Here is a 17,328-nt window from a genome sequence, read left to right on the forward strand (position 1 = left end):
GATAGGCCCTCCTCGGCTGACCTGAGTCTTTCTCCTATGGCCGTCGTTTTAGGGGCATTCAGACGGGGGAGAAATTCTCGGGGGATAAAGGCGGAGCCTAGTGACGTCAGCTCGCGAGGAGAAGTCTCCACAAATGCCCCCCACTCACACGGACGAGGCGAACGGAGGGGGAGACCAGTGTTACTAGACTACTCTGGTGGCTTGCACCACCCGTTTGACGAGCTGCTGACGACGAGCTGCAGACGACCATGCGGCTGCAGACTGTGCACCCGCTGCCGCTCTCGGCAGCAGCAAGTGCAACAATGTGGCCAAACAAGAGCCCGAAATTCCGCCATATCCCCCACCGCCGGGGGATCGTTTGTCCTTTCGGGGAAAAGGTCCCCGTCTCCCCCGAGGAGGCGCGGGGGGGGGGGTCACGCCCACTCGCTAATCTGTGACGTCGCGGTCACGTGATCCGCAATCCCCCCGTCTCCCCCGAGCATTTCTCCCCCGCCTGAATACCCCTTTTCTCTCGCTCTGTCGCCAATGCATTCTCCAGTTCTGCGATTTTCGCCATGAGCCCACTCTGGACAGCGCCCCTTGCAGCAGCGCCCCTGGCGGCATCGGCGCGCAAAGGGAAGGGAAACGCGCTATGCTCAGCACACCTCCCCATTTTAGCCACCGTTCAGCCACCATGGGAATGATGGGTAGTACACAGATCTGCCTAGTCTTCGTTCTTGCGGGCTTCGAACGCACTTGTGGCTTTGTTAATTGCTGTGTTTTGGTTTTCTTTCGGATGAAAGAACGGATCGTTTTGAACATCGTGACGAGATTTGAATTGATGAGCATAAAAAGGATAAAGTGCTGAAGTGGAACTGCTGACTTTTGCTGAACTTCGTTTTGCGACAAAGCGGATGCAGGCGACGTGGAGCCAAACGGAGCCGAAAGAACGAAGTTTAGACAAATCCGTGTACTACCCATCATTCCCATGCTGGCTGAAGCGCCATGCGTTGCAGCTCCCATAGACACTAGCGCCAGAGTTCCCTCTAGGAAGTATTGTAGGAAACTCTATGGTGTCAGGCCCCGAAATGTCACAAGTTCCAGCGATCGCCGCAGAGGGCGAAAAAATCAACCGCGGCGAGTTTCAGCTTCAAACACCGGGAGTGGATCTACTAACCTCTGCGTTGGGATCGCATGGCGGCCATCACGGAGGGCGGCCATTAGTGTGGCCGCCAGTCGCGCTATTGCACTTTCATGTAGGGGCGCCCTCGCCGGAGCCAAATTTAAAATCAAAATATTCTTCAAATAACCGAACACTACTGCTATACTTCAATAAAACAAATTGCTGTTTACACCAAGTGGCCTTGCCTTGCCAAGTACCGCGTCACCAATCTTTTGTGATCGTTTTTGCTCCAGCTGACCCGTGGTTGTCAGCAGCCTATTGACATCATTATCTTCATTTCAAAATATACGGCGGCAGAGGCGGCGCAACGACAGGTAAAGGTTCGCGGTGCATTCGGATGGGTCTCGCGCTGTTTCATTTCACTGTGAATATTTCGAGCCACTGCCAGCCGACGCACTAGCTTTCGTTCTGTGTGATTTGACTCATTAAAATGCGTTCGCGAAGCGCATTCAGCTGACTTCGTGGGAACCAAGGAACCGTTGAAGCCTTCACCGGATGAGCACTCGTTTCAAGCCCCACGATTTAAGGGGTATTCAGACGGGGGAGGAATGCTCAGGGGAGACGGGGGGATTGCGTATCACGTGACCGCGACGTCACGGATTAGCGAGTGGGCATGACACCCCGCGCCTCTTCGGAGGAGACGGGGACGTTTTCCCCGAAAGGACAAACGATCCCCCTGCGGTGGGGGATGTGGCGGAATTTCGGGCTCTTGTTTGGCCACATTGTTGCACTTGCTCCTGCAGAGAGCGGCAGTGGGTGTCCAGTCTGCAGCTGGATGGTCGTCTGCAGCTCGTCGTCAGCAGCTCGTCAAACGGGTGGTGCAAGCCACCAGAGTAGTCTAGTAACACTGGTCTCCCCCTCCGTTTGCCTCATCCGTGTGAGTGGGGGGCATTTGTGGAGACTTCTCCTCGCGAGCTGACGTCACTAGGCTCCGCCTTTACCCCCCGAGCATTTGTCCCCCGTCTGAATACCCCTTTACGGACCGATGAGTAAAAACCGAACTAATACGGCGATCTGGGCGAGTATTAGTTCCCATGGTAGTTGTGCGATCGCAGTATCTTGTATCTTAAGATACACGATACATTCTTCAATGTATCGGAAATACATATACTGATACACGTCTTGCGAGACGTATCTTGATACAGATACAAAATACCCAAAAAGTATCTAAGATAGTATCTAAGATACATGTATCTTCGATACTGCCCAGCACTGCTGGCAACCGAGTGGCCGCCATTTTGGAGGCCGTCGGTCCCGACAGTTGCATCACCCTAGTTGCATTCCCCGTCTGCTGCCCACAAGCTGTATTTCCTGCAAACTCCTCTTGCTTTAACATATTTGGCTCTAAAAATGTTACATTTACCGGTTGAGAAGCTGCAGCAGCCATGGGCGATGAGCGCTCGGCTCGCTTGAGCGTGTAAGCTGTGAAATTGGACGCCGATGCGAAACAGCGATACACGCGGACTAAGTGGCTCTCAGCGGTGGCGTTGACCCACTCATTCTGACGAGCAAGGAAGCCTCATCACGCTCGTACAGAAGGTGGAACTTTCAGACATAAAGGAGTACTTGGTGCACGCTACAAGTTTTGTGACGCATGGGCAACTTAAAGCCAAGAAATGTTTGAAAGAGTGGGTTTGTCCAGGAACCCTCGCTGAAAAGTTACGGCGACTGCGTCGTTGTGCGCGCAAAGGTAAGACAATCTTCGCCGTTTAACTTATATTTCAGCTGTAAGCGCGAAAGGCGTGTTTACCAAAGAATCTGATGTTAGTGCGATTCTCTACGAACCTGGTTGAAGCAGCAGGGTTAACAGCGCTTACAAAGCAATGCATGTAAAAGCACCGTTACACGGGGGTGTACTTTCGATTGCAGTCGAGTGCGAACGAGATTGAAATTTCGACGTGATTGGCCTACCCACAGCTTTGATCGATCGCGATGAAAAGTCGTCTCTAGGGCGTTAAATTATTTCACGAGACCACGGTTACAAGTTATGTGTGCAAGTGTACAAAAACTCGCAGCCAGAAGTCCACTTTAGCGAGAAAAACAAAAGCATGCGCGTCTCATTTTAGCTCGCAATGTACTGCTCATGTGTAAATATGGACAGTCCAACATTGAGTACTTTACTGTGTCGTGCTTTTCGCAGACGTCTTCGCGATTTAGTGCAATGCGGCAGAAACTGAATGCATTTACTGTGTCAATGCGATTTCTTTTTTCGTGCTTCGTTCGCGTCTGATTAAATGGCTTTCCTTCTTTTTGATACACAGCTGTCAGAATCTGAACTTAACTGAGTTTCCATTTGTAGGTAAACCACTCTCAGGCGCTTACCACACAGCCTTTCAGCCCGGCGAAGGCGGCTGAACCATTCGTCACAACGTTTCACCGAAACCTCAAGAGTAAGGCTACACTCCGCAAATAGTGTCGCCAACGTCCGCAAATAGTGTTCGCCAACGAATAAAATTTAACCGGTTTTGCGTTCTCACGTGTGTCACCCTTCGATTTTGTGCGTTTGCTGCACCAAAATACGGCTCAATTAACCATGATATCGAATGGCGGGCGCAAAAAATGGCTGAACTTAATATCACGCAGAGGCACACACAGGGGACGCAGCATTAGGCATGGCGACACAGAACACCCGGGAGGAGGAGCTTCCCGGCATGCCGCGCGGTTATGGTGTGGGAGCGCAGGGTTGCTCGGGGGTGAATACCACCTATTGATCTGTTCAATAGCTATGAGCTTTTTGCAACAAAAACCTACTGGAAATGAAGTTTTGAGAAAAACAAGAACTTATTTTTCCAGACATGTCATTTTCAATTTGAGCGTAGTCACAAAAAAAAAGGACCATAACTTTGGAACAGAACCAAATAGAGGCGTAATTTTTTGTGAACCACAATTCTGGATGTCCGTACATTTTTAGAACATCAAAAGTAAAAATTAATTCTTTTTGAAAAAAAAAACACAATTTTAAAGGGTGACAACATTCCCTAACAATGTGAATGAGCACTAAAAATGACTCGAATAAGTTGCAGTGATACATAATTGCAATTGGTAGAACGGCAGGACGCAAGCGAAAAAAAAAAAAAACAAACTGGGTGCTTAAAAGTGGCATGCGCGAAATGCCACGAGCAATATTACTCTGGCGCATGCAGTGCTACTCGTTATGCAGCCTGCTACCGTGATAATGCGTACGAACCCTGTTTTTCAAATGAGGAGAAGAAGTCTACCCTGTATTAGTGCAATCACTGAGGGAAAAAGAACTAAGAATTAACTCTGCAAAGTGTTTCACGCAAGAAATAGCGCGAGCCATATTCGTCGGGCGTAAGCAGAGCTGCGCTGTACGTTGTCTGCTGAACGCCACGCGCCCCTGCGTACAGCGCCCCTTGCGGCATCGGCCGGCTTCCGCGGCCGCTTTTCACACGTCCCCATTCTAGCCACCCGCATTTGGTGGTGTCAACGCCTCCTCTAGAAAGATGCCTGCCGCGTGAGCCAAAAACCTCCTGCCCTACCCTTTCCCTCCTTCACCGTTTCTAATGAGGGCAGTAGCTGGCGATCCTTGCGGTGGCCGCTTGCAACACACATTTGCGCATGCGCACATTACCCCCCTCGACGTCACACTACGTCAGCTCCATTAAAAACAATAGGGGAGAACGTGGCGCCATCTCTCGACAAGCGACCACAACTCAAGGCAGGACGGCTACAATGGGATAGCCAGCGACGCCGCAGGCATGTTTCTAGAGGAGGCGTTGGTGGTGTTCACTGGTCGAACACTGGATTGGAACACTGGAGGTGTGCGAACTATCTGCAGGACCGAACAAATCTGGCCGCAAATACATCAAACCAGTGACTGGAAGACTTTTTTGTGCCAGATCCGGGTTTCCTATTTGATCGCCTGTTACAAAGGGCAGGGTAACAATAATGATCACCATCACCGTCTCCACTGCTTCCACCGCCACCATCGGCGTCACTTTCTTTACTACCCGCCTTGTGCGGCCTCATTTTGTGTTGTTGTTGTCTTCATGTGAATCTATTAGGGCTCCGAGGTGCTTTTTTTCTTGTTCTCAACCGGTGGCCGACGACAGTTCACCGTAGCATTCAAGAAAACAGCGATAGAGTTCGCGAAGGCACGAAGAAATCTGGTCTTAAGTGTGTGAAAGATGTGTTGGGATGCTAGCGCACGTGAATGCGAGAGGGAGCTGTGAGTCCCAAACAATAGACGTCAGACTCTGGAGTTTCCAAGACGTGTGGCGCCACCTGTCGGAGAAGTATTGAGTAGTGCATAGACCGACTCCCTCGCACACTTTGCTATGGGACCAGGTGCAACTAGCGAGTGCAAAACAACGATTGAGCTTAATATCGCGTGTGTTTGCGCATTTAACACTCAGAACGAAAGCTGTGAATTGCTCTCCGCTAGTCGGACGCGCCACCGAACCGTTGGGAAGTGCTTGCTGGATCACTCGCCAGAACCACGGCGAAAACAGCAGCAGACGAGACCCCTCCTCACGCTACAAAGAAACGCCGCAAAAGACGCACTGTTGCGTTGTGAATTGCCACGGACGTAAAAGACTGAATAACAACGTTAAGTTTTACCGATTTCCATAGTTGTCGTACGAAGAAGAAAGGCGAGAGCGCTGGATACGGGATGTTGCGAGCGTGTTGGGTAAGCGAAGTACCCGCGTTCTCCACAGTCAGTCGCATGAGAAAGTGTGATAATGTTGCTCTGCTGTTGTTTTGCGTAGACCTGATGAAGAACCGTGGTAACCTTGACTATGAAGCTCAGCAGAGGCTCTGACCGCGGTGCTTGTCGTGTAACACGAAGTGAGCAGCTAGAGGCAGACTGAAGACGCGTGATACGCACACCGCGACGAGTTGGTCGTCACAACACAGCATCGTGGACGTACGTTTTGAAGGCTTAGAGTTCTGGTTCTAACTAGCTAACACGTGCGTCATACAAGTAAATCGCAGAATGTTGGTCGTGACCACCTTCAGGTTTGTTTCGCCCGTGTCCTCCGTGGTTGCCGTAGTTATCTCGGAGGCCACGGTTTTGCCTTTGGTTGTACCCCGCGAAAGTGGACACGCACGTATCCCCATTTGCAGTACACACAAACGGAAGACGACCATCAAGATACCATTTGAGGATGCGTAATAAAACAGTCCAATGCACAGGAATCGAGAGATGAATTAACGGAGAATGCAACTGCAAAGGCGAAAATCGCCGGGGCCATTCGTCCCTGATGAACGGAGTTTTGTGCCACTGATCGTAAGATGCATAGCTAAGTAAATTGATCGTGTATGTACTTTATCGCTGTGGCATTAAAGGGACCGACAACTGCCCAGAACATGAAATGAGATGACTGCACTGATGGAAAGATTGTCCGTCACATTGACTCAAACCAACCCTGTTTATCTCGTGAAAGGTGGATTTATATTTTTATTTCTTCATTGAAAGTCGCGAAAAAGGGCCTTTGGCGCCTCTGGCGGCAAAATCATAAATGGTCCGATGAAGCCGGTCACGTGACCATTGATTGGTGATGCGTTCTATTACTTTTCTGTTAGTACTGAAATATTGTTCATTTCTTGATATTAAAGAACATTACTCTATAAAAATGTACATATAGGCCTGCGTTAGTTGTATGCAACAAAGTGGCGCTGCCTTCGCTTGGCATAATGATCCCATGCGGGGACAAGCCATCCATGACACAGGCGCAGGCAACCTTGGGCGCAGGCGCACACAACGCTGTACAAATACCGAGAAGGTGTATAAAGCCACATCATCTCATTGTAACAGCTTGCTATTTTCGAAAATGGTAGGAAAGCTCAAAATAAAGGTGGTTAAGCACAGCTGCAGTAACTCCTGCGAAAGCAGAACAACGACAGCTCTCACAAGGGCTAGCGGCATCGCTATCAATTCTCAGCGTTGCTGGAGCAAGCCTTCATGCATGTTTGGAGCCTTTCAGATTGAAAAATACAGCTTATAAAATAACTACGTGCTTTTAGGATAAACCACTGCAGCTACAACCGCTACGAAGGGTAAGCTTTCTGTCGCGCCGTAAAAAACTGGGTCGAGAAAAATCATTTGTCGGTCCCTTTAAGTATATACCCGATTTTAACGCATTTAGGCGCTAGAGAACGGATGTCGGATGGTTTGCCTCGAACTCGATGTCGTACGATGCTCGCTTGTACTTCCGAGTTGCAGCGCGCGGGAATAACTAAAACTTATTTTGCATTGCACTCGCAGTTCGCTTTGATCAGCTTCCTTTGTTTCTGAAGCGTGGATTGGCGGAAGAAGCTTTCCAGGTCCTTGGTTTTCAGGAAACGGCGCCTCGACACCAACGAAAGAGGAGGGATATATTGTGGCCTATGCACATTCGCTTGCGGACGGCTCTCTTTGCACTACCCAGTTAGTGCCAGGGCTGCGATGAGGGCGCTGGTGGCGGTGTTTTTCACAGCGCCGCCTGGGCAGAGTCTGACATCTATAACTGAAAGTTTATCTTTGCACGTGTGTTCTCGCTGCTCCAATCTCGCCGGATACTCTTTCTTTGTTGCTCCCTGTGATGCCGGCAGCTCTGGTTACAGCGGCACATGTGGCTATGATCAGCGGGCAGATCGAGTGCACCACAGACGCATTCGCTACTGGCTCATGCTAAAGGATCACATAATGACACACAGCGATCAGAAGGAAAACTATGTTTCGGTGCCAGACTGCAGCGTATCTAGAGCTGGAAACGAAGGTTGCAGAGTTTATCCAGGAGCCATGCTCGTGTCGCGATTGCTACCGGTGACCTCAGAGTGCATCAAAATTAAAGTTGTCAAGACGGTTGTGACGTTTTACGAAGCCCAGCTTTTGGCCTTCTGCCATGTGGAACTTGTGTGTAAAGACACGTGTATATAAATAGCATTTTTACTGTGCACCATTTGAAACTGCGATTGTTTCATGGTAAAGGCGCCTTCTGGTACTTTGGCCATTCCATGTACTTTCTTTTTTTCGATTTTTAGTAGTCGAAGTCAGGGGGTCGACCTATATACCGGTTTTTACGGTAGCACCCTCGTCCGCAGGTTTTATAATAGTGAAGCCCTTCCTCTTTCTGACTTTTTTCAAAATGTCATACTCTCCGTAAGTTAAGTTCTTCGGCTTGTGACACTGTCTAGCTGTTGTGCCGGAGAAGTCCCATGTTCGAAAGACCGTGCACAGGTGCAGCGCGTAGCATTTTGAGTCAATGCGGCGATGACGAGACGGTGAGCTTTGACGTGCACTACAACTCCCCACCATGCTCTGGTTGTCCAGCTCGATGAGGCGAGGTGTCTGCGTTGGGGCCAAACAAACGCGTGCAGTACGTTTGCTGTCAGTGCAGCAAGGTTTCTCGGTGCCTGCGCCACTCAACCTGGCAAGAGTGAGCTGCTTCCATTTCTACAAAGCAACGTCTGGAAAGTATGTGTAAAATTTTTTTATTGGTTGAGATGAAAGTTGCCAAGTTTATGTATATATTTGTGTGCAGATTTCAAATATGCAATTATTTTTCTTGTGCAGTGTGCAGTATTTTAAATATATCATCCATTCTATGTGCCAGCTCAGGGGCATAGTTAGCTATCATGGCGTCAAAAAGTTTCCGTCGTTATCGCTTCTTGCGTTCCAAGGTATTGTTTCGTTCGTCGTAGACAGCTACGGCTAACAGTGTCAGAAATGTTTCTGTGCGAAAGCTGACTGCCAAGCTTCATGTTCCCTCCTTTTTTTTCCTAGCTGCCATTTTGCTCCTGCAGAAATGCCCAGAACTTGAGTGACCTCGCTCGCAGCATGTGAAATCTGCGCGTGGTGCTCGCCGATCTACGAGATCTTGGTCGCAATTAAACTGAAGCACTGCACGCACGAGCTGCCCTCATGCTTTTGAAGGAAATTTTAGAGCAAAAGCTCTATGCCTCCCTGGATGAATGTGACTGTCAAGCTCGGCCAAGGCCAGCGCCGGTGAGAGACTAAAGTGAGGTACTAGTGTGGGGCATTAGCGAAAGAAACAGCAGCTCAAAGTGAGTTCTTTGTGCAGACACTGCCAGAAATGATGGCTGATGTAGTCGCGTTCAGTGTCTTGTCCTAATAACTGCGAGATGAGGTCACGCCGTTTCTCCACCGTATGAGGGCATTGATCAAGTGCTTCGTTCCATGCACACTGGCAGCAGTTTTGCCAGAATCAGGCATGGAGGAAGAGGAGAGGGGCTGCGAAGCCGTGAGGATCACAAGCTACCAAACTTGGTTTAAACACCATGGTGGCAATGTTACTATAATCTTTTTTTTTCCCTTTATATGCTCCATAGTCTTACCACGACCATGTCTTAAGTATTCGTAGTAAAGGTAGGACGCTTGGAAAAATGTTCATTGTATCTGGACGCACCATCAATGGGTAGCATAGGAAAATTGTTTGTGCAACGAAATATGGTCATTATAACCGATAGATTGTTATATCTGGGATCGTTGTAGTGGCTTCAAGTGTAAATATTGCTACATTACTATATCTCATACTAAAAGGACAAAGAGCGGCATTAGGACAGACAACGTGATTTTGCTCTAAGCCACCTTGTCCGCGCTCAGTCTAAATACATTGTAAATATGCTTTGCGCCTCTCTCTGCTTTCGGATAACATTTGCTGTCGGTGCGGGGCTTTCACATATTAACATGCTTTTGTGCTGATCACGCACCTACAGCCTTCGGCAGCAGATGCAAGGAACAAGGCACGTGATGCATTCCCCAGAACAGTTCACCCCTAAAGACAGCAGTGTCGTGGGAGAACCAACGAGTTTAAACCCCCGACATCCTGCAGCCGAGGTGGACACACAAACAAAGGTTTGCCCGTGTTTTTGTATGCTGTCAGCTGCAATCTTTACACTTTACTTGACATGATGGCATTAACATGTATCAAAATACGTAAACAAGCATTTGGTGCTAATCTGACCATGACATTTTTTTTTTAAATGCACATTTCTAGATTGTTCGACAGGTTGCTTTTTCTGAAATATTTGTGTTTGATTCAAATGGCCCTATTGAACAACTAATGCAAGAAGTTCAAACCACACATAAGTCAACCAATTCATTAGATGGCATTGCACCTACACTCACTGTGCCTCGTGGATGGCTTAACATTCCCACCGTCAATTGAATGGCTTTACAACACAATAAATATAGCAGAAGCAGCTATCAAATGGGCTCCAAAACAAACACTATTGGTGACAAGTTACAAGCCACAAAGCAGGGATAAAAAAGGAAGTAGCTGAGCTAACGTGGCCTTCTGCATTTCGCAAAAACAAGGTGTAGATTCTGAAAAGGTTCGCACAGCTGCGCTGTGCTAAATGAGGCGATGTGCACTTTCAAAAAGTATGTTTTATCGCTGCAAATGCTGTGTGAGCAATTATTGATAAGATGGGTGGCAGTCGATGTAACAAAATATCACAAACACGAACAGGGCTGCTCACCAAGCTACGCAATCACAGCTCTGCTCGACTTAGCCGTGGGCCTCGCTGGATCTTCTTTTTCTTCTTTTTGGGCACTGGCTCTGTTGGTGGCACCGGAGACTCGCTCTAATGAGAGACATTTTTAGATCCACTGTGAGGGGCCACAGAAAGCATACGGGGCTGTAGCATTTCATGAAAGTGCCATATTTTGGACATTAATTTGGTTAGAACATTATAAGGGCTTCCAGAGGAAGAAGGACTAGTCTGAATGGTTATTAGCATGACACCACAGCATAAACAGAGGATGTCACAATAGCTACCAGCCACCGAGAAAATTCCATAAAGTGTTTTCTGGCACATTCTGGCGGGTTGTCAGTCCGTTTAATAATTAGATTTCCCGCGGTGACAGCTGACCAGTTTGTGAGGCGTGGAATGGAATAGCACTCATTGTCACGACTGTAGCAGAAAACAGTTACAGGACGGTTTGTCTAAGGTAGCGGTTTTTTAATCAGGCACAACTGCATGCATGCTGCAAGACATAGAAAGCACTTGCAGCACCTTGCCTAGTGCTAGGAACAGTCAGCACAAGGCTGCTATGTGTGAACGATACGCATTCAAAGACCTTATACTCACTTTGGCTTGCTTTACTGCATACGGGTTATGATAATTGGGGTCCCTCTCAACCAAGCCCAGTTCCTGAGCAACCTGCATCAACAACACTGAACTTGCTACAATGTTCCAGCTTCATGAGAATAAAAACATGGGTGAAGAATGTGTTACTGCTCTTTTACAAGTTTGAACACATAACTCATGAACTCCATCCTAGTGACGTTTCATTTAATGAAGCTACATCCAACACAGGCAAAGCCAGCAGGGGCCCTCCCATACCTGAAACATTTAGTTTGTACATATACTTCATAGTGTGGAAGACAGCCACATCCCCGCAATCTCAGCCTGCAGTCACCCCAGGGCACCTGCCATGCTTAGCACCATCCAGCATCATATTTTGGCATTTAAACTCATGAGTACACTCACTCACACTCATTTGAACATTGTGAGTGTGAGTATGCGTGAGTGACGAGGGGTGTGAGTAGAGGTGAGAGTAAACGTGAGTGAGTACTCATGAGTGTGAGTAGAAGTGAGTACGAACGTGAGTGAGTACTCATAAGTGTGAGGAGACGTGAGTGTGAACGTGAGTACTCATGAGTGTGAGTAGACGTGAGTATGAACGTGAGTGCCTGAGTGTGAGTAGGCGTGAGTATGAAAGTGAGTGACTGCCTAAGTGTGAGTAGGTGTGAGTATGAACGTGAGTGAGTGTCTATGTGTGTGAGTAGCCGTGAGTACGAACGCGAGTGAGTGCGTATGAGTGCGAGTAGACGTGAGTATGAACGTGAGTGAGTGCCTATAAGTGTGAGTAGGCGTGAGCAGGAACGTGAATGAGTGCCTATGAGTGTAAGTAGATGTGAGTATGAACGTGAGTGAGTGCCTATGAGTGTGAGTAGGTGTGAGTGAGTGCGAAGGCGGAAAAAATCGGGGTGAGTGAATATTCTCTTACAGTGCCTACCTATGTCCAGCATGCACACTGCGTTATATCCTCTTCCCGACGCCCCTTTGGCAGCCATTCCCACAATGTCCCTTTCTCTGCGGAGATGGTGGCAATGACCTGCAGCAATAGTGCGGCACCCCCAACCAGCAATGAAACCTTGGGAGCTGGTGCATGGAACAAGGATTCCGCAAGGCATGGAACGTCCGAGACAGCAAGGTTTGGCAGGGGCCCACTACTCCTAAACCTTACAGGCAAATTGGTCAGCACACCAGGCAATATGCAGCAGATTAGGTAGCATTGCTTCAGGTTTGAGATCTTCCAGGATCCTGTAGGTCCTAAACCTTTTGAGGTCAGGTAGGACAATTCCAGGGCACAGGAAACTGCCTGGTCACCCTCCCCACGACAAGTGCACCTAGGAGGCAGCCAGTGGGTGTAGCTACCTGCTCACAGGCATATGACCGCAGTGAGCCAGCCAACTCACATGTGCAGTATATGGAAGGGCGGAGCAGGTGCTCCAGGATACACCCAACAGTGACACCAGAAGCCACATCAGGATGTCAGAGGTGGTGCTTGTAAAGGATGACCTACTGATGTCCTTGATCAGGTCAATGAGAACGGCATCGTTGTCATCATCGGCACCCTCCTCGTACTCGTCCAATTCACCGTTCTCTTTCTTGACTTGGTGGTCCATCGTTAGAACCTTCTTCTTGAGCGTGTCTTCTGAGCCTTCTTTTCATCGTTTTTACACATCTTGGCTAAAGTATGCTTTTGCAAAGTCTTGATGTCACCATTGCACATCTCCTTGGCTGAGACGATTTTATATGTTTGCTGCGTCGTGACGTCACCCTTGCTTGTCAACAGAACTCATGCATTTTTCTGCGTGAACTGTGGGAGAACCCATGCAGCCACTTGCCTTTGCTTCTCCGGTGCCCAGCACGGTCACCAGCTCGCTTGGCTAGAAAAGGTCACACAAAGCTCGGGTGACAGTTACCCACATGTTGCGGAATGGGCAATGTGGCTTCCCCCACTGAATGTAGCCGGGGTTCCTTGTTGTAGGTGTGTGTGTGTGAGACAGCCACATCTCTGCAATCACAGCCTGCAGTCACTCTGGGCCTGCCACACCCAGCAGTGTCCGTCCAGGCCGGGCTGCCCCCACACGTGCCATGCACCACTCACTTTCTTCTTGACACCCCTTTGGTGACTAGTCCCACAGCATACATGCACAGGCAGAGGGGGTCAGATCAGGACCCACCCCAAAAATAAGATCCTAGCTATGCCCTTGGCATCCATTAACTCCAATTAGAACCTCAGTTCTGCCCCAACAGCATCTACACATCTTAAAAGCGGGCTAGTTATAAAAAATTGGTCATTATGTCTACAACAGCTGATTTTTAAGGTTCACTTTGTGTTCTGAGGCCACCTGTCGGAGAATGACGCCTCATACATGATGTCCAGTAAGGAGGTTACATCTCCACTGTGAAGTAATCATGAAATCTTTAGGGTGAACATTTTGGCATGATTATAGTCATGTATGAATAGTCTCGTAAGCTTATGGCTATTCCTAGGCGACTTGCTCTGTTCGACGCTTCGCCAGCATTTCTAGCTTTTCATACACGTAGCAACACAGACTCTTGACAAATGAAATGGGACCACATGATACAACAATCACTTCTTACAAATACCATGACAGATCATAAAACATGAGTGTCGGAAGATCTCCACGCCTGCTGCAAAGCCAAATGTAGAAACGTTGCAATTTCCAAATCATTAGAATATGGCAGCTAGTGCAATGAATTAGTATGCCATTTGCCTCATACATGGAAATACTAAGCAGACAACATACAAGCACTGTGGAAGCGAAATCAAGACAGATTCCCAAGTTTCACTAGCAGCTAGGGCACAATGACTGTTCTCAGATACCTGCTGCACCCTGCCATACACTGCTGCATAGAGCACACGAGCTGTCTGCAGCACATTGCTGAGATATTACACAAGAGAACTTGTGTGGCCTAACAAGTGTACACGTACAGACTTTTGTGCATAGATTTTTAACCTCCAGTTGCAACCACTTTCATTTCACCAAGTGTGCACATGGCCTGAGGTCCCACTGCACTGCACTTAAATGAAAACACGCACCAGGTTTGATAAGGTATTTGATTTGTCACGTGACACAGATCCGTTCTCAGTGAACAAGATAATGTCAACAGACAAAAATGAATGGCTGCCATGCACAGAATAAATGAATAACACATGCAGTGTATGCAGATTATTCATGCCAAGCACTTTTGCTGCACTCTGCCTCCTTCAATAACAGTGGAAAAGGAACACTGTCTCAAACACTAAGCATGCACCATTTGTTGCAAGAGCAACAGGCGTGCACTGTCAGCTCACAGGGGTTAATCTATAACTTGACGCTTCCGCAAGATCGGCAGTGCATGTTCGGCGAAACGAACCACTTTAGATGCGCACAATAGCAGTATGAACATGATGTTATCCGAAATTTGTGACGCGAGGAACTCTGCAGAAAGCTTACCAGATTGATCAGTTTGGTTGTGGTTTCATCATAGAGTTCCGTGGAGTTTGAAAAACCAATGGCCCAATTGAGTACCACAGCGCCGGCCTTGTTCATGTTCAACACAGCATGAGCTATGTTTGGCAGTCGAAGGATTATTTCCCCAAAGAAGGCCGTGTTCTCCAACACTTGGGACAATGCTGAAACGAAGACTCCATTTCTAGTCATAAACACAAGAAGCAAACATAATCAAGCCAGTTAAAACTCACCGTCTCTCGTACTTTCGTCCTCTGGGAAGGCGCCGCCAGGAATGTAGTCCGAACTCTCAAGTTTCAACTTGGACGTCGTAAGCACCTGACAAAACAGCGGTACCTCAGCGTAAAACAGAATACTACTTTGACGAGATAACGAGAGTTCACCTCATTAATTTTGTCCAACACAATGTTGACTAGTTTGGCTTGCTTTTCAAAATTGTCTAGCTTCAATATACTCTTCACTGCTTCAAGACGCTCGGCGCGACGCATCTTGAACATTTTTCGATCTGAAATCCGGTTAAGAAAACAAAATCAAGTCTGCTCTTCGCATACCTACCGGTGTGTCGCATTTAAATGCGAATAGCCACAGAGCAAAATAAGCCAGAAAAATTAACTTTGGAGGAATGATGACGTGGATCTATTAAACGCCAAGGATACATTGTTGGACATGTAGTACATTCTCTCTTGAGTCTTGCGTAAAGCCAACTACGAGCACAGTAGCTGCCAGCAGCAATCTGAAGACTCGGTCGGCGCTCATGGTGATCACCTAAACACTTATCTGTACAATAAATAGCTCAGGTCAACGCAAAAATTCAGCGACGTTCGAAAAGCGCACATCGCAACAGCCGCAGCGGCACAACCACGTGTTTTGTTGACATACTCGATCATGCCGCATAGAATGGCAAAGCTTTCACGGGACGCGGCTTCCGCCATTTTTGTGCAACGTTGTCAACGGTCAGTTTCGGTTTCGATATTTAAACTTACGCGGTGGTGGTGTGACGTCAGGACAGACAACCCGTGTTTTTAACGCGAAGCGATGAGTTGCGCATTCTTCTCCGGCTGATCCAGTTGATAACGCGGACCGACCGTCCCTCTGACCACTGGGCAAGCGCAAAGAGCATTTGCATCGGCAAAAGGGCACGCTCCGACCGTGTCGAACTACTGTAGGATAGTACCCATCTCCCGGCGGTTGTTGCAACCGAAGCGTTCTGCAGAATTATTCGAAAGTGCCGAAGGGTTGCCGCTCGGGCGAGTACGCTACGGTGATAAAGTACAATTTTTTTTAATTCTGTCCCACAGCCTGCCTTTACTTGTGTAATCGACGCGCGCTGGGCGCTTATATCAGCGTGACATTGCAGTCTTCATATGAAAGCGTAGAGCGCTCAGCTTTCGAGAAAAGGCTACGCAAGCGAGCAGGGCCGGATTAACAGTGCTAAGGGCCCGGTTCAAAAAAAAAAAAAAAAAAAACAAGAGGGGTGGTCTCTTTTCATCATCGGTAGCGAAGGGCATGCGTGTTTTGTTATTCAAAAAAAAAAATAAACACTTTATAATCTAATGGTACATTCGACAGGTCGTTTGAGAGCGCTCTGACTGAGTTTGAAACTGTTGAATTCAACAGCTTCAAACCTTTTCAACGAGAACAAGCAGGTATGCAAGTCATCTTTCTCCTTCCTGATTATGGTTTGACCCGATAATGTTAGTAGCAATGGTTAGTTGCTATTTTACACTTTTTCTTTTTTCAGCGCCTTCGGAGCGCTCGAAAACGACCAATCGAATGTACCATAAATTATTGAGAATACGCAACAACGGCTCGGCTGTGACGACGCCATTTCGACGGGTCGACTTGTTGCGTGTCGACGCAATTTCGACGGCTAAGGTATTCGCAATAGAGCACTGCACGGGCCGATTTTTCCGGCCCGGGCCCGGCCCGGCCCGAAAACGCCATGCTCCGGCCAGGGGCGTAGGCAGAAATTTTTTTCGGGAGGGGCACCTCCTTGATCTGTAGTGGGGACGAGCAGGCAGATGTGGTCGAGTGTCATTTTCTGCTCTGTATGCTATGGCAAAAAAAAAATTTCGGGGGGGGGCACGGGCCCGGGTGTGCCCTAACGTGGCTACGCCCCTGGCTCCGGCCCGCCCGAGCCCGGCCCGGGCCCGAAAGGCTTGGGCCCGGCCCGGCCCGTTTCAGCTAGTTACGCCTTGAGCATAAAGGAGGCACTTTCCAACCTTCGGTTATTGTGCAGATACCTGCCGCACACGCACACAAGATATTTTCTAGAGATTGTTTTAGGAACTTCTTTCAGTGTCACAACTTTCACCGGTACTGTGTATACTTTCGGTGAATTACGCGCGTAACACTCTTGCGAAATGATTGCGGGGCAATATAAAATATAATTGGAGTCATAGCTGGCTCTTTCATTTACGCACGCAGTGCTAACCACGCAATCTCATTTTTGCATTTCAAAGAACAACTACAAAATATAATACCTGCATAAAGTGGAGAAAGAAGCATGACAGACATTTTTAAATTGAGTCTACATCAACTGCATACGAGCTAGGGCTGTTGAGTAAAAGTAGCAAGTCTCCTGCAAACTTCATCTATTGCACAATGCAATGGGGAAAAAGAACGTGCTCTATCTGCTTCTGGGAG

At 48.1% G+C, this 17,328-nt stretch overlaps 1 protein-coding gene across 1 annotated transcript; it reads right to left on the minus strand.

The window, feature by feature from the left end:
* Window positions 1-10,563: 10,563 nt before the first annotated feature.
* Window positions 10,564-15,603, minus strand: LOC119382434 (coiled-coil domain-containing protein 134). Its single transcript, XM_037650134.2, has 6 exons — window positions 15,339-15,603; window positions 15,066-15,187; window positions 14,916-15,000; window positions 14,668-14,846; window positions 11,222-11,293; window positions 10,564-10,714 (listed from the first exon to the last, which is right to left on the minus strand). The coding sequence occupies exons 1-6, from the start codon at window positions 15,436-15,438 to the stop codon at window positions 10,622-10,624; spliced, it is 651 nt and encodes a 216-aa protein (XP_037506062.1). The 5' UTR covers window positions 15,439-15,603; the 3' UTR covers window positions 10,564-10,621.
* Between the last annotated feature and the right edge of the window lie 1,725 nt (window positions 15,604-17,328).

Source organism: Rhipicephalus sanguineus, chromosome 2 (assembly GCF_013339695.2).
Source record: "Rhipicephalus sanguineus isolate Rsan-2018 chromosome 2, BIME_Rsan_1.4, whole genome shotgun sequence".
Taxonomy (NCBI): domain Eukaryota; kingdom Metazoa; phylum Arthropoda; class Arachnida; order Ixodida; family Ixodidae; genus Rhipicephalus; species Rhipicephalus sanguineus.